At 45.9% G+C, this 20,478-nt stretch overlaps 1 protein-coding gene across 1 annotated transcript in view; it reads right to left on the bottom strand.

The window, feature by feature from the left end:
- The window catches only part of ROR2 (receptor tyrosine kinase like orphan receptor 2), a 226,696-nt gene extending 206,289 nt beyond the window's left edge, over positions 1–20,407 (bottom strand). The window contains 1 exon segment of the mRNA XM_017854463.1: positions 20,078–20,407. Within this exon segment, the coding sequence (XP_017709952.1) occupies positions 20,078–20,174 (97 nt within the window). The 5' untranslated portion in view covers positions 20,175–20,407.
- Between the last annotated feature and the right edge of the window lie 71 nt (positions 20,408–20,478).

Genomic DNA, 20,478 nt, shown 5'->3' with positions numbered 1-20,478 from the left:
CAGCTTTTTTTTTTTTTTGGTTTGAGACAGAGTCTCGGTCTGTCGCCCAGGCTGAAGTGCAGTGGCGCGATCTCGCCCCACTGCAAGCTCTGCCTCCCAGGTGCGTGCCGTTCTCCTGCCTCAGCCTCCCGAGTAGCTGGGACTACAGGTGCCCACCACCACGCCCGGCTAATTTTTTCTATTTTTAGTAGAAATGGGGTTTTCACGTTTTCACCATGTTAGCCAAGATGGTCTTGATCTCCTGACCTCATGATCCGCCCACCTCGGCCTCCCAAAGTGCTGGGATTACAGGTGTGAGCCACCACGCCCGGCCACACCCCAGACAGTTTAATTGAAATCATAAGCAGGAGGAAACCAACCCAACCACCATATTTTTTAAAGCTCCCCTGAAAAGCAGAGATTCACAACTCTAGCCACACATCAGAGTCACCTGGAAGCTCTTATACAGACCTAGGTCCCACGTGCTGGAAACAGTAAGTTCCTTTTCAAACGTTCTTGTTCTTTCTTGTTCTGTTAACAAGGCTTCCTGCCTTTGCTGACCAAACTGCTAGAAACAAAGACTCAACTTTTTAGTCACAAATTGTAAACTACTCCTACTTCCCCCTTCTTTCCACACATTTACTCTGTTTGGAAAAGTTTAAGTCTTAGCCATTCGGGATCAGCTTAGATTGCGCAGTCCGACCACAGGCAATAGGAGGACACAGAAACAGAAGCTGCGTTAGGGATAAAAACCCCTTCTCTCCTTTGTTTGGTGTGCTCTTGCGAGCACGACAAACACAAGCAGCACCCTTCTGCAGAAGTAAATGTGCCTTGCTGAGAAACTTCCTATTTAAGTGCTGGTTTTTCTTTGCAGCACTGAGCACTTGTTTCTAACACATGCCAGAGGAATGTAAAGCTGCAAAAGTGAGTTCATCGTGGGGGCAAGATTGACAATCACTGTGTCAGGGGAAGTCAAAGAGAAAGGACAGAACTGCTGGTTATAGACAGCTGAGATACAACACACCTATAAGCGATGTTCCTGAAAAAGAGAATACAGCAAACAGAAACACATGGATTCAAACGTTTAATAGATGAAAACGAAGCCAAAATAAAGCAAGACTTAATTTGCAGACTGAAGACCTAATTCCCGAGAAGAATGGATATGGGCTGGTCATTATCAGAGCACGAACTGGTGAAGCTGTTGAATCTCAAAAATTCATAGTATTTGCCTGGTACATCACTGCCTTTCTTTTTACTTTTTTACCTTCTAATCACTTGGATTTAGATAGTTTTTTTTTTTTTTTTTTTTTTGAGACGAAGTCTTGCTCTGTCACCTGGGCTGGAGTGCAGTGGCCAGATCTCAGCTCACTGCAAGCTCCGCCTCCCGGGTTCACGCCATTCTCCTGCCTCAGCCTCCCGAGTAGCTGGGACTACAGGCGCCCGCCACCTCGCCCAGCTAGTTTTTTGTATTTTTTAGTAGAGATGGGTTTTCACCGTGTTAGCCAGGATGGTCTCGATCTCCTGACCTCGTGATCCGCCCGTCTCGGCCTCCCAAAGTGCTGGGATTACAGGCTTGAGCCACCGCGCCCGGCCTTAGATAGATATTTTACATAAAAGTCAAAGAAAACAAACAAAAGGGAGAAAAAAGGAGGCACTAAAAATAGAAACTATGGTCCCCCCAAATGTGACAGAAATGAGGTCAAATATGTTATCTCAGTAAGTATAACTGAGGAAAAATAAATATCAAGAAGAAAAAAGCAACAGGATTAAAACCCAAATAAAATTTGTTATATTTAAAAATCTGTCTGAATCCAAACAACTAGAAGATAGAAAAATTTTAAATGGCAACAATGTACCAGGCAAGTCATACATAAGAAAGAACCGTAATATTAATGTCATACACTCCTTAATTAGAAGCAAAAGGGACACTTTAAAATGACTAAAGGTAGAATTCTCAGTAAGGCTCTGTCAAGAATGTATGTAAGAGACATCCCAGTGTCCAAAAACACAACACAAAATCTGAAGCAAAATCAGAGAAACAGACCAAAAGAATGGCTTAGGATACCTTCAACTTATCTCTCTACTTAGGGCAGATAAAGAAGACAAAAGTGTAAGTGAACATACAGAAAAACTAAACTATATAACCAATGAGGTTGCTCTTAACTGAGATTATATCTAAGGTCCCACTTAATAACTAAATTTTAAGCCATTTAAAAAAAATCAAATTCCCTAAAACCAGAACATAGCAGATCACACTCTCTACACAAAACGCAATAAAACCACAAAATAGCTCCCTATAAGTATTAAATTTCCTTCTTGTCTTGCAGAAGAAATAAAATTGAAATGACAGGCTATTGGAAAAGAACAATTACCAAAAACATCAGGCAACATGAACACAACATAAAAGCTGTAGCTAAAGCTACACTTGTGGGACAACTGATAGCCTTAAGAACTTGCCTTACTTATAATAAAATCGTTCTAAAGTTTATCTGGAAAAATAAGTGAAACTAGCCAATAAAGTTCTGGAAACAATGAGTAAAGAGTTAGTCCTACCAAATACCAAAATTTAGAAAGCTATGGTAATGAAAAGTGAGATAAAAACTGAATTTTCCAGAAATAACACCAATCTATCATGGGATTTTAATACCCCAAAAAAGAGGGGGCTGCTTTTCAAATCTTTGATAAGGAATTGATTATGCAATGAAGAATTTCAGGACAATTCATTTTTCTGAGGAAAATAAAGCTGGATCTAAATTGCATGTGAACCAAAGATTTCACCACACACAGACACAAAATCATTAAGAACCTACCCAAAACAGCATAATTTTTAAAAAACAAGCTTAGAATGGCAAAGGCATTCCAATATATGAGTCAAAACTCAAAACACAGAAAACAAAAGTTGACTTAATTTGACTCCATAAAAATTAAGTCTTATCGCATGAAAACAAGGATCATTTAAAAAGTCAAAGGAGAACCTGAGGAAAAAAACATGTTCATAGCATCTGGTACACGGCTAAATATTCTTAGAAATAGTCTTAGATTCGTGACCAGGCTGGCCAACATGGCGAAACCCCGTCTCTACTAAAAACACAAAAAAAAATTAGTTGGGTGTGGTGGCGCATGCCAGTAATCCCAGCTACTCAGGAGGCTGAGGCAAGAGAATCACTTGAACCAGGGAGGCAGAGGTTGCAGTGAGCCAAGATCGTGCCATTGCACTCCAGCCTGGGCGACTGAGCGAGACTGTCTTAAAAAAAAAAAAAAAAGTCTTAGAAACCAGTGAGGCAATTGAGAACAACTACTAAAAAATTAGTAGAGAAAGTGAACACCACTTATTTGCCAGAAAAAGGAAATACAAATTACTTTTAAGGACAGTTGGCCTGGTGGACAATTGTTAAAATGTCAACATACAGAATTAAGATGCCATTTCTATTTCTCATACTTCTTAAGATGAAAATGCCAGATGATTTCATTCAGTGTTGCTGGGCCTAGAAAAACCTGAAAAGTTCATGCATCATTACTGGGAGAATAAACTGCTGTCACTTTCTGGGAAAACAACTTTGTAAACACTATCAAAAATTTAAATATAGGCCAAGCACAGTGGCTCATATCTGTAATCCCAGCATTTTGGAAGGTCGAGGCGGGCAGATCATGAGGTCAGAACATCGAGACCATCCTGGCTAACACAGTGAAACCCCGTCTCTATTAAAAATACAAAAAAAAGTTAGCCGGGCATAGTGGCGGGCGCCTGTGGTCCCAGCTACTCGGGAGGCTGAGGCAGGAGAATCGCTGGAACCCGGGAGGCCAAGGTTGCAGTGAGCCTAGATTGCACCACTGCACTCCAGCCTGAAAGACAGAGCCAGATTGTCTCAAAAAATATAATACCTTGCACAAAGTATTGGACTGGAAATTGGCTCTTCAGATACTCACACAGTAAAAAACAAATATGTTTACAGATGTTCACTACAGACCTGTTTGAAGTAATAGCTAAAAATCAGAAGTATACATCCACAGGAGACCAGGGAACTAAATTCCAAATGAGAGCTATCAGCAAATTATTTTAATGACAGATATTAGCAATGTATACACAAACGACAGATAATCGCAATGGTTTTTAAAAATGAGGTAGCCTGGCATGTACTAATATAGAAAGACTTACGAGAACTATCGCTAGGTGAAAACAGCAAACTTCAGTCTGTATGGTATGATCTCGCTGTGTATAAAAACAAAGGAAGGATGGAGCAATGTGGGTGAACCTTGAAAACATTATGCTAAGTGAAAGAAGCCAGACACAAAAGGCCACATACTGCATAACTCCCTTTACATAAAATTTCCAGAAGAGACAAATCCATAGGGAGAGAAAATAGATTAGGGGTTGCCAGAGGCTAGGAAAAAGGCGGGGACGGGGAAATGGGGAGTGATGGTTAATGGATAGAGGATTTCCTTTGGGGGTGATGAAAATGAACTGGGTGGTAGTGACGGTCGAGTAACAATAAAAGCGGATTAAAAGACATTGAATTGTTCACTTTAACATGATTAAATTTATGTTATGCGAATTTTACCAGAATTTTTAAAAATAAATAAAGGAGAAGCACAGACAAGCACATGTGCGCAGAAAACGTCGGGAATGAAACACAAAGTCTGTTCGGTGTGTTTACGGACGCGGGGGGCAAGGGAAAAGGGAGAAGTGGGAGGTGCTCTTCATTTCACACCCGCCTCCGTTTTGGTTTCTTTTTTAAATCATCAACATGTGTTACCAGATTTTTTATTTTGGTTTTTTCTTGTTTTTTACTTAATCAAGTACTAACTACACTGTTCTGATAGCAAATTAAGGCAGCCCAGTGAAAACTTAAAGAAGTCCCTTTTGATCACAGCCCAGGACCAGGAAGGGTCGCTTAGACGTAGCTGCCTCCATAAAAGACAGAAAATAAGTAGTATTGTTTCGTGAGGGTTTTCACATAGTGATTTTTTTCAAATAAATACTTAGAATTAGGAACAAATAATTGGCCCCAGCCAAAACTCCCTGAATATTACAAGGACCCTTCCCCCAGCAACCCACCCACCCATACACCCAAGGCACACAGCAGGCCTAAGTTTCTGGCTGGGGAAGAAAGAAATTATGAAAAGCATTTTTAAAACTTCATCCTGAGTAGTTCAATGTATACCCTCACTCGGCTTTGGTTCCTTCTCGTTTTGCTTTATTTTAAATGGCTGAGTTTTAGAGCCCACAGAAATGTGTGGTTGATCAACTATAAGAAGCTTGACTTAGTTCTTTTAAAATTATTATTTTCTTAAAAGAAAGAAAAGAAATGAGCTCAGAGTTTAGAAAACAACAACGACAAAAAAAAAGAGTATGTGAACCTTATTTGAACTCTGAAAACATACAACACTTCACTAATTAGATGAAATTGTGTCACAGCTCTGCCTTGCAAAACAATGGCGTTTCCTTCTTTCAAAAGAAAATGATAATAACATTTTATTTCCAAAAAAAAATTTCCAAACTAAAATGATGACACACTAAATTTTGCAAGTGGTCAAGGAAAACTGCCATGTCAAGAAAGCTGGTTGAATCTTACATAATTATGTCCTTGACAGCACTGTTAATACAATCAGAAGACAGAATTCTGCATCTCATTTCAACCTAAAGTATCCACTAGGATCCATCTGTGAACAGTCACCTTCCAGTCCCAAGTCCCCAGTGGCCACCTGGGTCCACACTGACACCCCCAAATATGCTCACTGCAAATCTCCTCCTCACACCGCTCCATGGATACCCCACCTCCGGCACTCAAGGGTGACTTGGCTGCTGCGCACCAGGAAACCTCAGGGGAGCAGCCAGCTGGCCAAGCGCCCCTGCCCCTGCCCTGGGGGCTCCGCAAAAGCTGGGGGAGCAAATGCAGCTCACCTCTTTTTCTGTCCACTGCTTCAGGGCCTACCCCTGTGCTTTGGAAGATGGGACAAAAGTGAGAGAGCTCCCCGACACACCCTCCCAGGGAGGGCACAGCAGCTCCTTCCTCCATTTGGTGCTGCCACAGCCTCCCCAGGAGACCAGGGCCATCCACTTTGCCTCCTACTTCAAAGGGCTTCCAGGACCCGCATAAATCACACTTGCTGACAGCCCCACAATCCCAGCCGCCATGAGGATGTTTGCTTTTGTTGGCTTTTTTGTTTTTGCCCAGGTCCCTGTAAGAGAAACAAAGGCCCTAGGACCGGCAGCACTAGGCGCCTGGCATCAGGGGGCTTGGCCCCGGGAGCAGGCTGTCTTTCTACCAGCACCCACCCCTGGAGAGCTGCCTCATCTGCTCTGGCATCCGGGATCTCCCGCTGCAGAAATCATGCACCCCGGTCACAGTCCACAAGTGACACGGCTCAGGACCCAACAGCTGGAGGGAGGTAATAGAGACAGATGGAAAGCCTACCAATGACCCCCAGAGAGAAGGCCTTGGACATAGGACAGGGATGCACAGAGGTGCCCCATATGCCCAAGGGGCTGGCCAAGTGCAGGGATGACAAGTGGTGGGTACACAGACTGCAGCCCCAGCTACTCCATGAAGCACCCACCACCTCCAGCCAGAATTGGCCTCATGAATCTGTGCCCCCAGCTCCTGATCGCAGCACTGACCAGCGCTGAGGGCCAGTGCCAGGCAGCCCACCACCACCCCACTTCCCAAGGCTCAGCAATAGTTTAGCAATAGAACCTTTTTTTCAAGTTAATTCTTGGGCAGAAACCCAAAAAATAAAATCAACAGTGAGCCGCACTTGATCCACAGGCACTTACAGGTAGATGCGTATGGTAGCCTCCTAGGGCTGCCGTAACTAAGCACCACAAACTGGGCAGCTTAAACAACTGCCGTAATTAAGCACCACAAACTGGGCAGCTTAAACAACAAGAATTTGTTGTCTCACAGCTCTGAAGGCCAGGAGCTGGCAGGGTTCATTCCTTCTGAGGGTCCTCAGCTGTCCATCAGCCGAGTGTCTTCTGCCCGTGGTCTCTCATCTTCAGCCAACTTGCATATCACCTGCCCCTGTGTGAGCTGGCCTGTGGCCAAACTGACCCTTAAGGACACCAGTCACATTGGATTACAGCCCACTGTAAAGACCTCACTCTATGTCATCACCTCTGTAAAGACTCTTTCTCCAAATAAGGTTACATTCTGAGGTACTGGGAGTTAGGACTTCAACATATCTTCTTTTGAGCAATTCAATCAATAACAGTGTGATATTCTCTGTTAAAAAGTCAGTAAGTGGGAACCCTGAGCCTCCATTATAATGGCCATAAAAACTTGAAACTGCAAGTTTAGGAAGCAGCTCTAATCTTATTTCCACCTCAATATCCTTTTAGATTTCCCATCTTCTGCTTTAGTTTCAGAAAATCAAGAAAATGATGATTTTTTTTGCAGCCGGTAACACAAGCTGAAGTATTTGTTCAAGCGCTCATGGTGCAAACTCCGGATCATAGGATTAAACAGACACGGCTGCTTCAGTCTGCGCTAAAACAAGCTGATCCAGAGATGCCTGTGGACACACTGTTGGTCTGGCAGGAAGCAAACTTGAGTGGAGGCTTTCATGATCATTTAAAAAATGTTAAATATGCTCAAAATGGAATGAGGATCAAATATTTGTAAAGCCCAGAGGACTCCCTGGTGGGGAGTCTGCAAACCCAGAGGACGAGGTGAGTTTCTGACAACTCCCAACTCCCATCTCTCTAACAGCTCACAGCACACCCCACAGGCAGAGTTCCAGATGCCCCAGGGGTCCAGATGCACTCCGACTCACGTATGAACTGCCACAGGCTACTCAATAAGCTGACTTCCCCCTTCTTCATCACCTTCTCCTCTGGTCATGGCCAGACAAAGAATTCTTACAAAGCAAGGAGGGAGATGAAGGGAAAGAGGCCCTCACTGCAGCAGCCCCTGACTCACTGGTCCCAATTTGTAGAGATGAATGTCTTCCCCAGGAACTTCACGAAAGGATTCAACAAAGTGATCGCTAGCACAGGAGAGACAATGCAAAAGAGACCCTGAGTCTTTTTATCTTCTTTTGAGACACAGTTTTGCTCTGTCACCCAGGCTGGAGTGCAGTGATCATAGCGCTCACTACAGCCTTGCACTCCTGGGCTCCAGTGATCCTCCTGTCTTAACCTCCCGAGTAGTTGGGACTACAGGCTTGCACCACCATGCCCGGCTAATTTTTCAATTTTATTTTTGTAGAAACAGGGTCTTGCTCTGTTGCCCAGGCTGGTCTCCAACTCCTGGCTGCAAGTAATCCTCCCACCTCAGTCTCCCGAAGTGCTAGGATTACAGGCAAGGGCCATCGTGCCCAGCCTGAATTCTGTTAATGACACATGAGAGCAGCTTCTTTGTTAGAATAAATAAGTAAACAAACAACTCCAGCTAAAATACGACAACACCTTTGACCAACCCCCTCATCTCCTCCAGGCTGACCCCCTGAGTTGGTCTGATATTTGGGTATTTTAAGATCTTATTCCAGGCCAATCATCGTGGCACACCTCTAATCCCAACACTTTGGGAGGCCAAAGTGGAGGGATCTCTTGAGTCCAGCAGTTGGAGACCAGTCTGAACAACATAGTGAGACTCTGTCTCTTACAAAAAAAAAATTTATTAGCCAGATGTTGGTAGCTAATCCCAACTACTCGGGAGGCTGAGGCAGAAGAATCAGCTTGAACCTGGGAGGCGGAGGTTTCAGTAAGCCCTGCGATTGCACCACTGCACTCCAGCCTGGGTGACAGAGCAACATGCCATCTCAGAAAGAAAGCAAATGTGAGCCAGATGTGATGCAAACACCTGTAATCTTAGCTATGTGGGAGGGTGAGGCAGGAAGATCACTTGAGCCCAGGAGGTGGAGGCTACAGTGAGCTATGATTGTACCACTGTCCTCCAGCCTGAGCAACACAGCAAGACTTCATCTCAAAAAAAAAGAAGATCTTATTCTAGAGATTGGTATCTCCACAGAAATGAGAGGAGAAAGGCGAGAGTTTTTAAATAGGTAAGTACACATCTCTCCTTCTGTACCATTCTCCCCACTCAGAATCTTCCTCTTTGAAAGTTCCCCCTATTCGCATCAATAGATCCCCATATGGACTTGCATTTGTAGAATAACCCACAGTTGAGAATTAGCACCATGTATTTGGCTCCCATTAAAAGACACATAGATGTTTCTATGTTTCACTCCTGCAAATGGTGCCGCAAGGAAGAGCATGAGTATTCCCTTAGAGTGGGCCATGGAGTATGTGTATTTTAAATGTTAACAAGTGGCCGGGCGCAGTGGCTCACGCCTGTAATCCCAGCACTTTGGGAGGCCAAGGCGCGTGGATCACAAGGTCAAGAGATCGAGACCATCCTGGTGAACATGGTGAAACCCCTTCTCTACTAAAAATACAAAAAATTAGCCAGGGGTGATGGCGGGCGCCGGTAGTCCCAGCTACTCGAGAGGCTGAGGCAGGAGAATCGCCTGAACCCGGGAGGCAGAGGTTACACTAAGCCAAGATTGTGCCACTGCACTCCAGCCTGGTGACAGAGTGAGACTCCATCTCAAAAAAAAAATTAAATTAAATGTTAACAAGTAATGCCAAATGGCCCTACCTGTGGTCAGTCCTGCACCATTAATGCCATGCTCTCGCATCACGGTTTTCATGCTCATTACCCACTTCTGATTTCAGCGATCCAGTGAGGCAAAAGAGCTTGGGATAACTGTTTTATAATCTGCATTTTCTTGAATCCTAATAAGGCCACACTTTTTTTTCCACAAGTTTGTGGCCTTTTGTATTTGTTGTTCTGCAAACTGCCTGACTGTACCTTTTGCCCCTCATTTAACTGGGGCATTCATCTTTTTCTCACTGATCTTGTGAATTATTTTACGTACTCTGGATGTTGATCCTCATCTGTTCTCTCTGTGGTAAAGGCCCATCCCACAGTGGGATGTCAAAGCCTCCACACCGAGAGGCAGAAAATTGAGTATTTTGTTTGTTATTTGAAAAAAAAAGAAGGGGGGCAGTAAACACCTGGAAGTCAAAGTGCCTCCTCCCTTCTTTCTACGCATTAATAATATATTTGTTTTCATAAAGCTAGCGTTCTGAGTACAGTGGAGAATAGTGCATGCCACGGGCTGTGCTGAAGGAGGTGGTAACAAGAGCACCCACCAAAAGAGGGTTACAGAATGAATGGGACTGGGAAGGGCTGTATTAAACAAGGCTCAGCAGATGCCTCGTGGGCTGAATCTCCAGGCCACACCCCACACTCACCTGCACAAAGATGTCCAAGAGAGACTCGGTGAGGCTCCAAGCCCAGGTTCCTGGGCTCTGCACACAGGGGGCCACAGCCTGTGTGATGCAGGCAGGCAACACCTTCCAGAATTTGGAGCTTCCAAGCCCTGGGGAACCCCAGAGCACAGCTGCATTCATAGCAACTCAGCTCCCCTGTGGGCAAATCGCAAATCAAATGTGAAAGGCCATTTCCAGCAGGACTGGGTATCAGATAACACCAGGGCTCCTTGTAGATAACAGTATTGAGATGGTGTGAAAAAAACAGTTCTTACCATGCATGCTGAAGTATTTTCAGGTAAACAATTAAGGCTGTCTGGGGCCTGCTAAGTAGGCCAGGGGAAATGAACGTGGTAACTGTTGAAGCTGAGTGAAACATATACAGGGGTTGAATGCACTTGTCTAATTTTATGTATGTTGGAAGTTTTCTATAATAAAATCTTAAGAAAGAAAATCAGAAAACTTGGGGCAATCCAGAAGCTAGACAAAGAAAAAGATTTTCAGTCCCTTCAATGAAATGCTGTCTGGCCTCAAAAGCACCTGGATCGCATCCATCCTCAGTCCCTGTGACACTATGTCCAATAAAATCGTAACTGTGCGAGTCTTTTTCTTTTCTTTCTTTCTCTTTCTTCTTTCTTTTCTCCTTCCTTCCTTCCTTCTTTCTTTCTTTTTTCTTTTTTTTCCTTGAGAAAGAGTCTTGCTCTGTCACCCAGGCTGGAGTGCAATGGCTCGATCTCAGCTCACTGTGACCTTCACCTCCTGGGTCCAAGTGATCCTCCTGTCTCAGCCTCCTGAGTAGTTGGGATTACAGGTACCCAGCCCCCACGCCCAGCTAATTTTTTGTATTTTTAGTAGAGACGGGATTTCACCATGTTGGCCAGGCTGGTCTTGAACCCCTCACACCTCAGGTGATCCGCCCTTCTCGGCTTCCCAAAGTGCTGGGATCACAGGCACGAGCCACAGTGCTGGGTCCTGAGTCTTTCTTTTAACAGCATGTGCTAAACTCCATTGTTCATTGCACTGGCTTCAGCCACCCATTGTTAGAATCTAACATTTTTAATTCTTTACTTTGAAACCATTTCACCTTTACAGAGAAGTTGCAAGAATGGTGCATGAAACTCCCCTCTACTCTTTGCCCAGGTTCACTAATGTATCACTTTTGCCCCACGGGCTTTATCATGGTCTGAGATGACAATAGTAGACTGCAGACATCAAGCCCCTTTATCCTTTAACATGGCAGCGTGTACGTCCTATGAGCACGGACATCCTCTTACACCACCTCTGCACAATTAACAAACTCAGGAAACAAGTCTGACAACATGATTAAATAACTTATGCCCACCTTCCTATTTCCTCAGTGGTTCCACTAGTAACCACGACAGATGTTTTTTCCTCCAGCACATGGTCAGGGCCAGCACATGCACTGGACTGCCTTTTCCCTGTGGTTTATTTTATTTTATTTTATTTTATTAATTTCATTTTATTTTTGAGACAGGGTCTTGCTCTGTTGCCCAGGCTAGAGTGTAGTGGCACCATCTCGGCTCACTGCAGCCTCCATCTCCCGGGTTCAAGTGATTCTCCTGCCTCAGCCTCCCTAGTAGCTGGGACTACAGGTACACGTCACTACACCCGGCTAACTTTTGTATTTTCAGTGAGGACGGGGTTTCACCACGTTGGCCAGGCTGGTCTTGACCTCCTGACCTTGTGATCCACTGGCCTTAGTCTCCCAAAGTGCTAGGATTACAGGGGTGAGCCACCATGCTCAGCCCCTGTGGTTTTCTTCAAGCTGGAGCTGGCCTGCCCTGTTTTATCTCTCACGTCATTGACAATTTGTGCTGCAGACCATTGTTCCATAGAATGTCCCTCCATTTGGTTTGCTGATTTTTGTTCATAATCAGACTCTCTTCCCCAGATGGAAAGCAACCTAAATGATCTATGCTCTTGGGAAGGACGGCATCCATCTGCCCAAACCTGTGGTGTTAACCTGGACCACCCAGGTATTGGGATGCAAATCTCGCCAGTCTACAGTTAGTAACTGTTCCCTTGCCAACAAGGAATCTGTGGGGAAATCCTTTGAGACCATGAAAATTTCCTGCTCCTCATCAAACGTGTCTTCTTTAATGAGCTTAGCACTCATTCATGATGCCTGCCCAAATCAATCTATATGGTTATTGCTGTAAAATGTGATATTCCCAACTCGCCTCCCATTTATCAGTTGGCATTTTGCTTTAGGAAGTGCCCTATCTTCGCCATCCCTCCCACTGAGGTTTTGTAGTAAATTAGTGTTTCCTCAACCACCCAGAAGCTCAGAATGTGACCTTATTTGGAAATAGTCTTTCCAGCAGTAATAAGGAACATGAGGTAAAATCATCCTGTATTTACAGTGGTCCCTAAATCCAATCACTGGTATCCTTACAAGAAAAGGTCATGTGGAAACGGTGATGGAAGTCAAAGTGATAAAGCCCCAAACCAAGAACACCATGAGCCACCAGGAAATAAAAGAGGCAAAAAAGTTTTCTCCCCTAGAGCCCTGGGAGGGATCATGGCCCTGCCACCACCTTGATTTTGGACTTCCAGCCTCTAAAACGGTGGGAAAATACATTTCTGGTTTTTAGGTCACCCCGTTTATGGCATTTTGTTACAGCAGGCATAGGAAAGTCATACATACAGTTATGTACTTATTATGAATGGTGAGTCCTGGATGCCTCTTTTGTTCCTTGTATAAGCCATGCTTGTCTGTATTTATTCTGACGCCTAAATGGTCCCAGACTTGGCTGGAATTCCTTCAAGTTGGCCCCTGAGTACATCTGCCATGACCCTACCACTTTTTATCACTCATTTGCGTTCTAACACAAGAACACATTTCAGGCTTATTGCATATATTTCCCTGTCCCTGTCCCATAATCAGTCATTCCTTCCAAGCCTCTCTAGCTCCTTTAAGATGAAACAGTACTGAGAAACCATTATCTGGGCACTAAGAAAGCTCACTGCTAATGAGGTACTAAGAAATAACTGTTAGATATAGAATAAAATATGTTTTACAAATTACGGTTCATAATTTAACATAATATATGCCAAATATATATAAATGAAATCATGAGTTACACTGATACCTCCAATTCCAATTCAACCCCTCCAGATTCTTCCTTGCCTTCCCCGATTCCATCCTTATATCTCCCTCCTTCCTCAGTGAGCACCCTGGCGACAACACTATTAACACATTTCTCATTTGTCTAATCTCACAATTCACACAAAATTGTTTCAGAGTGGATATACACAGATCACTATGAAAATCAAACCTACTAAGAAGGATGCCAGTTTTGCTTTCAGGTTGTTGTTTCTCCTGTAGGCTGAGGATACACTGTCAAAGCACTGAGCCCAATATTACGGTTTCTTCCCCCCCACTCCCCCATCTGGGTAGTCATGTTACTCATTTGCAACACATTTGCACTTATGTGCTTGTTTGCATTCAATTCTAGTTTCCTGCTATTCTTAGTGATTTATTTTTTGAACTCGTAGAATGTTAACATGTTCTAAAAGTCAAAAATATACCCAAAAAATGAGAATAAACTAATAGAAAGGAAACCACCTCAACATAATAAAAGCCATATATGACAAGCCCCTAGCAAACATCACACTTAATGCTAAAAGATTGAAAGCTTTTCCTCCAAGATCAGGAACAAGACAAGAATGCCCACTTTTACCTCTTCTATTCAACACAGTACAGTCATGTGTTGCTCAACGATGATGACACATTCTGGGAAATGTGCCCCTGGGCAATTTCATCATCATAGGAACATCATAAGAGTGTTCCTCACACACACTGCACACCTAGGCTATGCGGTGTAGCCTACTTCTCCTAGGCTACAACAAACCTGTACAGCATGTGGCTGTACTGAATACTGTAGGCAACTGTAACAGGATGGGAAGCATTTGTGTATCTAACCATATAAAAGGCACAGTCATATACAGTAGTGTTATCTTATGGGACCACTGTCATATAGGTGGTCCATCGTCTGAAAACATCATTATTTGGCCCATGACTGTATTGGAAGTTCTAGGCTGAGCAATTAGGCAAGGCCAAAAATAATAAAAGGCATCCAAATGGTAAAGGAAGAAGTAAGATTATACCTATTTGTAGATGACATGACCTTACATATAGAATAAGAGCTACAAAAATGCTCTTTGAGCTAATAAGCAAATTCCACAGGCTTGCAGGTTAGAAAATCAACACACAAAAATGTGACATTTCTGTGCACTAACAGTGGGCAATGTGAAAAGGAAATTTAAAGAACACAATTCCAATTACAATTGTTCAAAAATAATAAAATACTCAGGAATAGATTTGAGAGGCAAAAGACTCATACATTGAAAACTAAAAAACGTTGCTGAAAGAAATGAAAGCTCTAAATAAACGGGAAGACATCCAAGACAACACTGTTAAGATGATGACCAGCCAGGTGGCTCATGCCTACAATCCCAGGGCAGGGGTGGGGTTGGGAATCCCTTCAGCCCAGGAGTTCAAGACTAGCCTGGGTAACACAGCTGGACCTCCATCTCTACTAAAAAAAAATCAAAGAATTAGCCAGGCATGGTAGTGCGTGCCTGTGGTTCCAGCTATTCGAGAGGCTAAGATGGGAGGATAACTTGAGCCCTGGAGGTAGAGGCTGAGCCCAGGAGGTTAAGGCCAGAGGTAGTGAGCCATGTTTGCACCACTACAGCCTGGGTGACAGAGCAAGACCTTAACTTAAAAAAAAAAAAAAAAAAGTTAATACTACTCAAATCCATCTACCAATTCAATGAACCTCTACTAAAATCCCAACGTTATTTTTGCATAGCAATTTGTGGCTACTGACACCTGAAATGAAGCCAGTGAAGGGGAGGAAGTGAATCTTTAATTTCTTTTGACTTTAATTAATTTTAACTTATATAGTGGTGTGTGCCTGGTGGCTACTGTATTCCACAGCACAAGCCTACAATGAGGAGTTCAGGCCTAAACATTTCCTTAATTTAACTGCCCATTGTGTTAACTATCCCTCCAGGAGGGTGTGGAAACCATTAGGCTGGGAGCATTTGGGATTTAGGGGAACCCTCCCCCACTCAGGGAGGACTTGAAGCAGCCGCCACATTCTCCTCTGATAACATCTAGAGAGTGACAGAGTGCTTACTGAAGCTCATTCCAGCGACAATTAAAGACATACACACCACTTCCCACTAGAAATCTAGAAGGATTTCTAGAGCACCAAGCTACTTAGTCGAATTAAGCTACATTTTTGTGTAATTATTTCCTTCCCTTTAGCTTTTGAGTTTTTTGCTTCTTTCAGAGATAGGACTTAAAAGAAAACACACACAGAAATCCCAAAAACAGTGCAAACCACACCAATAAAATTCCCTATTTTGTAAAAACTTTGTGAAAATTCCCAACACTGTTCAACAATTCTTTGGCCATTCTACGAATATGATTTTAAACAGATTACACCCCAGACATATTTTATGACAACTGCACACGCAAGCAAAGCTGTCCCGCCCTCGTTTCCAACTTGGCAAGCTCCTCAACAAAACCAAATAAATACATGCTAGAAAAAGGCGGCCGCTACAAAACGCCGGCCAGTTGCAGCTATAATTAATGGGCCAGAGCGCCGCTTGTTGCTTGGATTTTTACGTTCAAAACTCAAGATGCCCACAGTACCCACTGAAATCCTTCACAGTGTTATGGTGGTGTCGTGGGACAGTGCAAAACCTAAGAGCCCAAAGGGTCACTAAGAAGCACTGTTTTCAAAGCCAGTCCTTGCAGCCTAACAGTCCCTTCATGAAATTGCTAGTGGCCATGCAGCTGGGGTGCCACCAACAAAAATCCAGACCTAACTAGCAATGCTTGCCTCTGCAAAGCAAAACTTCCTGGTTTCTTTACTTTGAAACCTTACATGCTTGGTATTCACAGGGTCCACTTGGTGGTCACCACGGGGCTCCCAAAAAGGAAGTATCCTAATGACAATGTAAGGAGTCACAACCAACGGGCAGGTGCAAGGAAGAGCCCTCCCCGAGGAGCCCCCAGGGAGGCACCTCAAGGTAAACCCAAAATTGGGCTGCCCAGCCCTTCACCACGTGGAAACCACAAGATGCTGATGGGGGATGGAGGAGGAGGAGGGAGTCCTTCACAGTGTCCCCTCCAGGTTCCGAGGGAATGGACCAGATAAACACCAAAAGAAAAGGCCTGTCCTGTAATCCCAGCACTTTGGGAGGCCGAGACGGGCGGATCACGAGGTCAGGAGATCGAGACCATCCTGGCTAATACGGTGAAACCCTGTCTCTACTTAAAAATACAAAAAAAAAAAAACTAGCCGGGCGACGAGGCGGGCGCCTGTAGTCCCAGCTACTCGGGAGGCTGAGGCAGGAGAATGGCGTAAACCCGGGAGGCAGAGCTTGCAGTGAGCTGAGATCCGGCCACTGCACTCCAGCCTGGGTGACAGAGCAAGACTACGTCTCAAAAAAAAAAAAAAAAAAAAAAAAAAAAAAAGGCCTGTCATCAAGGAACTGTTTTGGAAGATGGTTCTAAATCCTGGGTAGGAGTCACACTTTGTAGCGTACTTTCTTTCCCTGACTACAATGTGGAATTATATAATTAGAACTCTCCAAGGGAAAGGATTACAAGGAGTACACCAATTTCCAGAACTACAACAGACTAGCCAGGTCCTGCAGATTAGGGAGCTCAAGTCCTTCACATCCAGTTCCCATTTCAATAATGATAACTTTTCCCATCCTGGCCTCCCAGGGAATGCATTTTAAAGGAGAGCCAGTCCTCCAGCTGAAACCTTTCCAAAGGGGATTAATCTTCCCTACCTGTCAGATGAGCTGTTCCTACCCCTACATTTCTATTCCACTGATTTCAGAAGAGCTTCCAAAGAAAAGAGTAGTGTAAAATTCAGACTCTGCCAGACTTAATCTCTTGGAGGTTAAATCCAGGCTAACCGTTTGAGGGGCAAGAAGTGATTCACTGCAAACCACAGCATAATAGACAAGACATACAAACACCAATTACAGCAGCACTTTGAATAAACAATAAAAAAGTTTCACGATAAAATAAAATGTTCTTTAACATTGCCTTAAAATCTGCAGAGCACTGTCACCAAAACTACCCCTAGAAGAAGGACATTTTAAACCCACGTTGCTTTTTTACATATAAAATATAAAGCAGAGTTGTCAGTTTTCCATGATTTGCTTTACTAATTAAAAGTTCAGCTTCGCTTTCCAGAGCCCCCTCGGTTACAGTGAGTGTCACATGGGGTCCATGGTGTTCAGATTTTCAGGGTGACACGCTTTATGAAGAGGACATGAGCGTTAAGCTGGATCTCACAATTACACTGAAAAATTTCAATGTGTAGCTCTTTGCTTGGTACACAGCCATAATAAGAAAAATATGTTGCCTTACTATACACATAAAAACTTTTCTTTTTCCACAAAGTCGTCTTATTCAAGATGTTCCCATTTATTTTCTTCTAGATGGATTTCTTCTAGACGGATCACTATCATTATTTATTACCACGGTCACGCCAGGGACCTGGGCCAAAAGTAAACACTACGCTGCCAAAAATGGGGGCTGGGGGGACCCTAATGCTGCCTCGTCCTCACCTACCCTACCTAGGATTAGTACATAGTCCCAAATCAGTATTTGTCATTAGAGGAAACAGAGTCTTGCTATTAAAATGTGGAATAAGAACTTACAAATCCTTTTAGAAAAACCCTTAAATAGCTTTACAAAATAAATTATTTCGTGGATAAAACACACTCAAATAATAGGGACTCCTCTTTTCACAGCAGAAAAGATCTCAAACACTCAAATCTCCTGTAATCATTTATTCATATTTTGAACAAAGATTATCATACTCTTTGGATTTTGTTAACCTAGCCGTCCAGAACGAAGAGAATTATATTCTATGCCCTCTCCTATAAAGGTTATGAGTATTTCACTAGAAAAAGAAAATCACCTCCACACAGGGTTCAAAAATTAAAGACAACGACCCCGATTGCTTTGTTCATATAAGACATTTGTACATTCACTGGAAACTATGACAGTGTTTAAATTCCTCCACCCAAAACTCAAGGAACTTTCCTGTTAACAATCACCTTGGTTTAAAAAATAGACCCACTATGCTTTACTCATCGCCCATCTCAAAACCCCCACCACAGCACCGCCCCTCAAAGGCTGCGCTCAACCCTCACGGTCCGCAAGGCGGAGTTTTTGCAGGACAGTTAACCGCAGGGTGACCAGCAAAGGCCGCACAACAGCACGTCGAGCAACGTGATGAAGCCGCCTCCATGCTACCCCTCTCCCCCAGCAAAGGGATCTCCTGGGAGAGTCTTGGGGAGGGGTTGCAGAAATCGACAGAGGTCTTGAGTGATGGGTACCAACTTAGAATGTGGTTTACTTATTTTATATATAGTGCACTCTGAGCGATTTAGGCTTTAATGGACAGTGAGATAAAGGCAAGCTCCCTTCCCAAATCAAGTAACTAGGAATATCTGACGTAATTAACATCTGCTGAAACCAAAACACCCCCCAGGAAAGACTGCGCAGTCTTAATGACTGGAGTACCTTAGGCCGGCTAGGGCGGCCGGCTAGGGCGGCAGGCCAGGATACCTGGAGTGCGCAGCTCCCAGCAGGGCGCCGGAAAAGCAGATCTTCTCCCACCCTGCGACTGTCCCCAGATTCCCACCTGCCTGCAGGAATGCAGGGGAGGGAAGCTACTGAAGCCCATTTACTAGTAAGGAGCGTCTCGCACATTTCGGGGGCTTAAGGCGAACCCCATCGGTCTCTGGCGCTCCTGGACTTGAAGGCCCCACCCGCCCTCCTCCACCCCCGCAGGGTGCTCGGAATCCGGTCGGAGGCGCGCGGGCCGGAGGTGCTCCCGGGGTCTGCACAGCGAGGGCGAACTGCCTCCTCCGGTCAACCTAGGCAGGTCCCCAGCTGCTCTTCCGAACCTCCCGGCCGTTCCTCTGAGCCCCGGGTCCAAGCAGCCGAGGCCGCGCAGGGAGGAAACTCACCTAGGAGCCGGGCCCCGCCCCTCCCGCCGCGGGCCTCCTACAGGTCCCGGGGTCCCCGGGAGCGGTCAGAAGGCGGCCGGGCCCCTGCCGCTCTCAGGGACCGCGATCCCTGTAGCAAACCATTTCAATCCAGATCACACGCCACTTCGGCCACCTTCGACCCCAGAGCGGTGGGGGAGAGGAGGTTTCACAGACCAACAAAAGGGAAGCCAAAGAGCCCGTTTCCATCAAGCGGCCCGCGGGCTGGGAGAGGCAGAACCCAGAGCTGCCGGCGCCCCCACCCCCGCCGCAAGAGCCGCTTCTCCGGGGCCACGTCCAACCCAGGATTCCGCCCGGCATCAGGCCGCCCTAGGGGTGGGGGGGCGCTCCGGGACACACTGGGGACACTCGGGACCCTGTGCCCTTAAAGGCGGAAGACCTCGGGGAGGAAGACGGGGTCCTGGGACCTTCGGGGCACATCTGCGGACTCGGGTCCCGCGCCCGGGGCTCGCACTCCCACTCCCACTCGCGACCCTCGGGAAGCGCCAGCGAGAGGCTCCCCGCCGCCCCCGGCCTCTAAAAACAGGCGTCCCCAGAGCGCGGCTTATTGTAACCAGCGCGAGGGGGTCCGGGGTGCGGGCCGGGAGCCGCGCCGGGCGCGGTGAGAATGGCCCTCCCTGGCGCCCCTCGTTCGGGAGCACGGGCGCCGGCGCGGCGGCAGGGAGCAGAGTGGCGGAGGAAGGGCTGGCCCAGCAAGCCGCGAGCCACCGCCTGCGCACGAGGGGGTGCGCGGGATCCTACCTGAAGTCCGGGACACCGAGAGCAGAAGCGCGGCGGCCGCCCAGACGGCCGGGATGCACAGCAGCGGCTGCCGCGGGAGTGCCGAGCCCCGGGCCATGCCGCGGGCAGTGGGGGACTGGCCGCCCTCCGAACTTCGGGCTGGGGCGCCGGGTCCGGCGCCACCACCCCTTTCTGCCGCGCGTCCTCCCCTCCTTCTCCCCGGCGCTTCGCAAATGGGTCCACTTCGAGGACCTCGTCGTTGTCGTCTTCTCCGGGCCCGGATGCGCCGCTCTGCTCCAGTCGCGGCGCGGGCTGGCTGGGGAGGTTCCTGGGCGCGGGCTGGGGCGTCCCGCCGGCCGCCAGGACAAGCGCGGGGGGCGGACCGCGGGCGGGCGCGCAGGAGGCAGGGTCCCAGCTCGCCC

This window comes from Rhinopithecus bieti, unplaced genomic scaffold (genome assembly GCF_001698545.2).
Source record: "Rhinopithecus bieti isolate Rb0 unplaced genomic scaffold, ASM169854v2 scaffold_38761, whole genome shotgun sequence".
Taxonomy (NCBI): Eukaryota; Metazoa; Chordata; class Mammalia; order Primates; family Cercopithecidae; genus Rhinopithecus; species Rhinopithecus bieti.
Note: the sequence above shows the minus strand (reverse complement) of the source record. Positions and strands in the feature narration are given on the sequence as shown.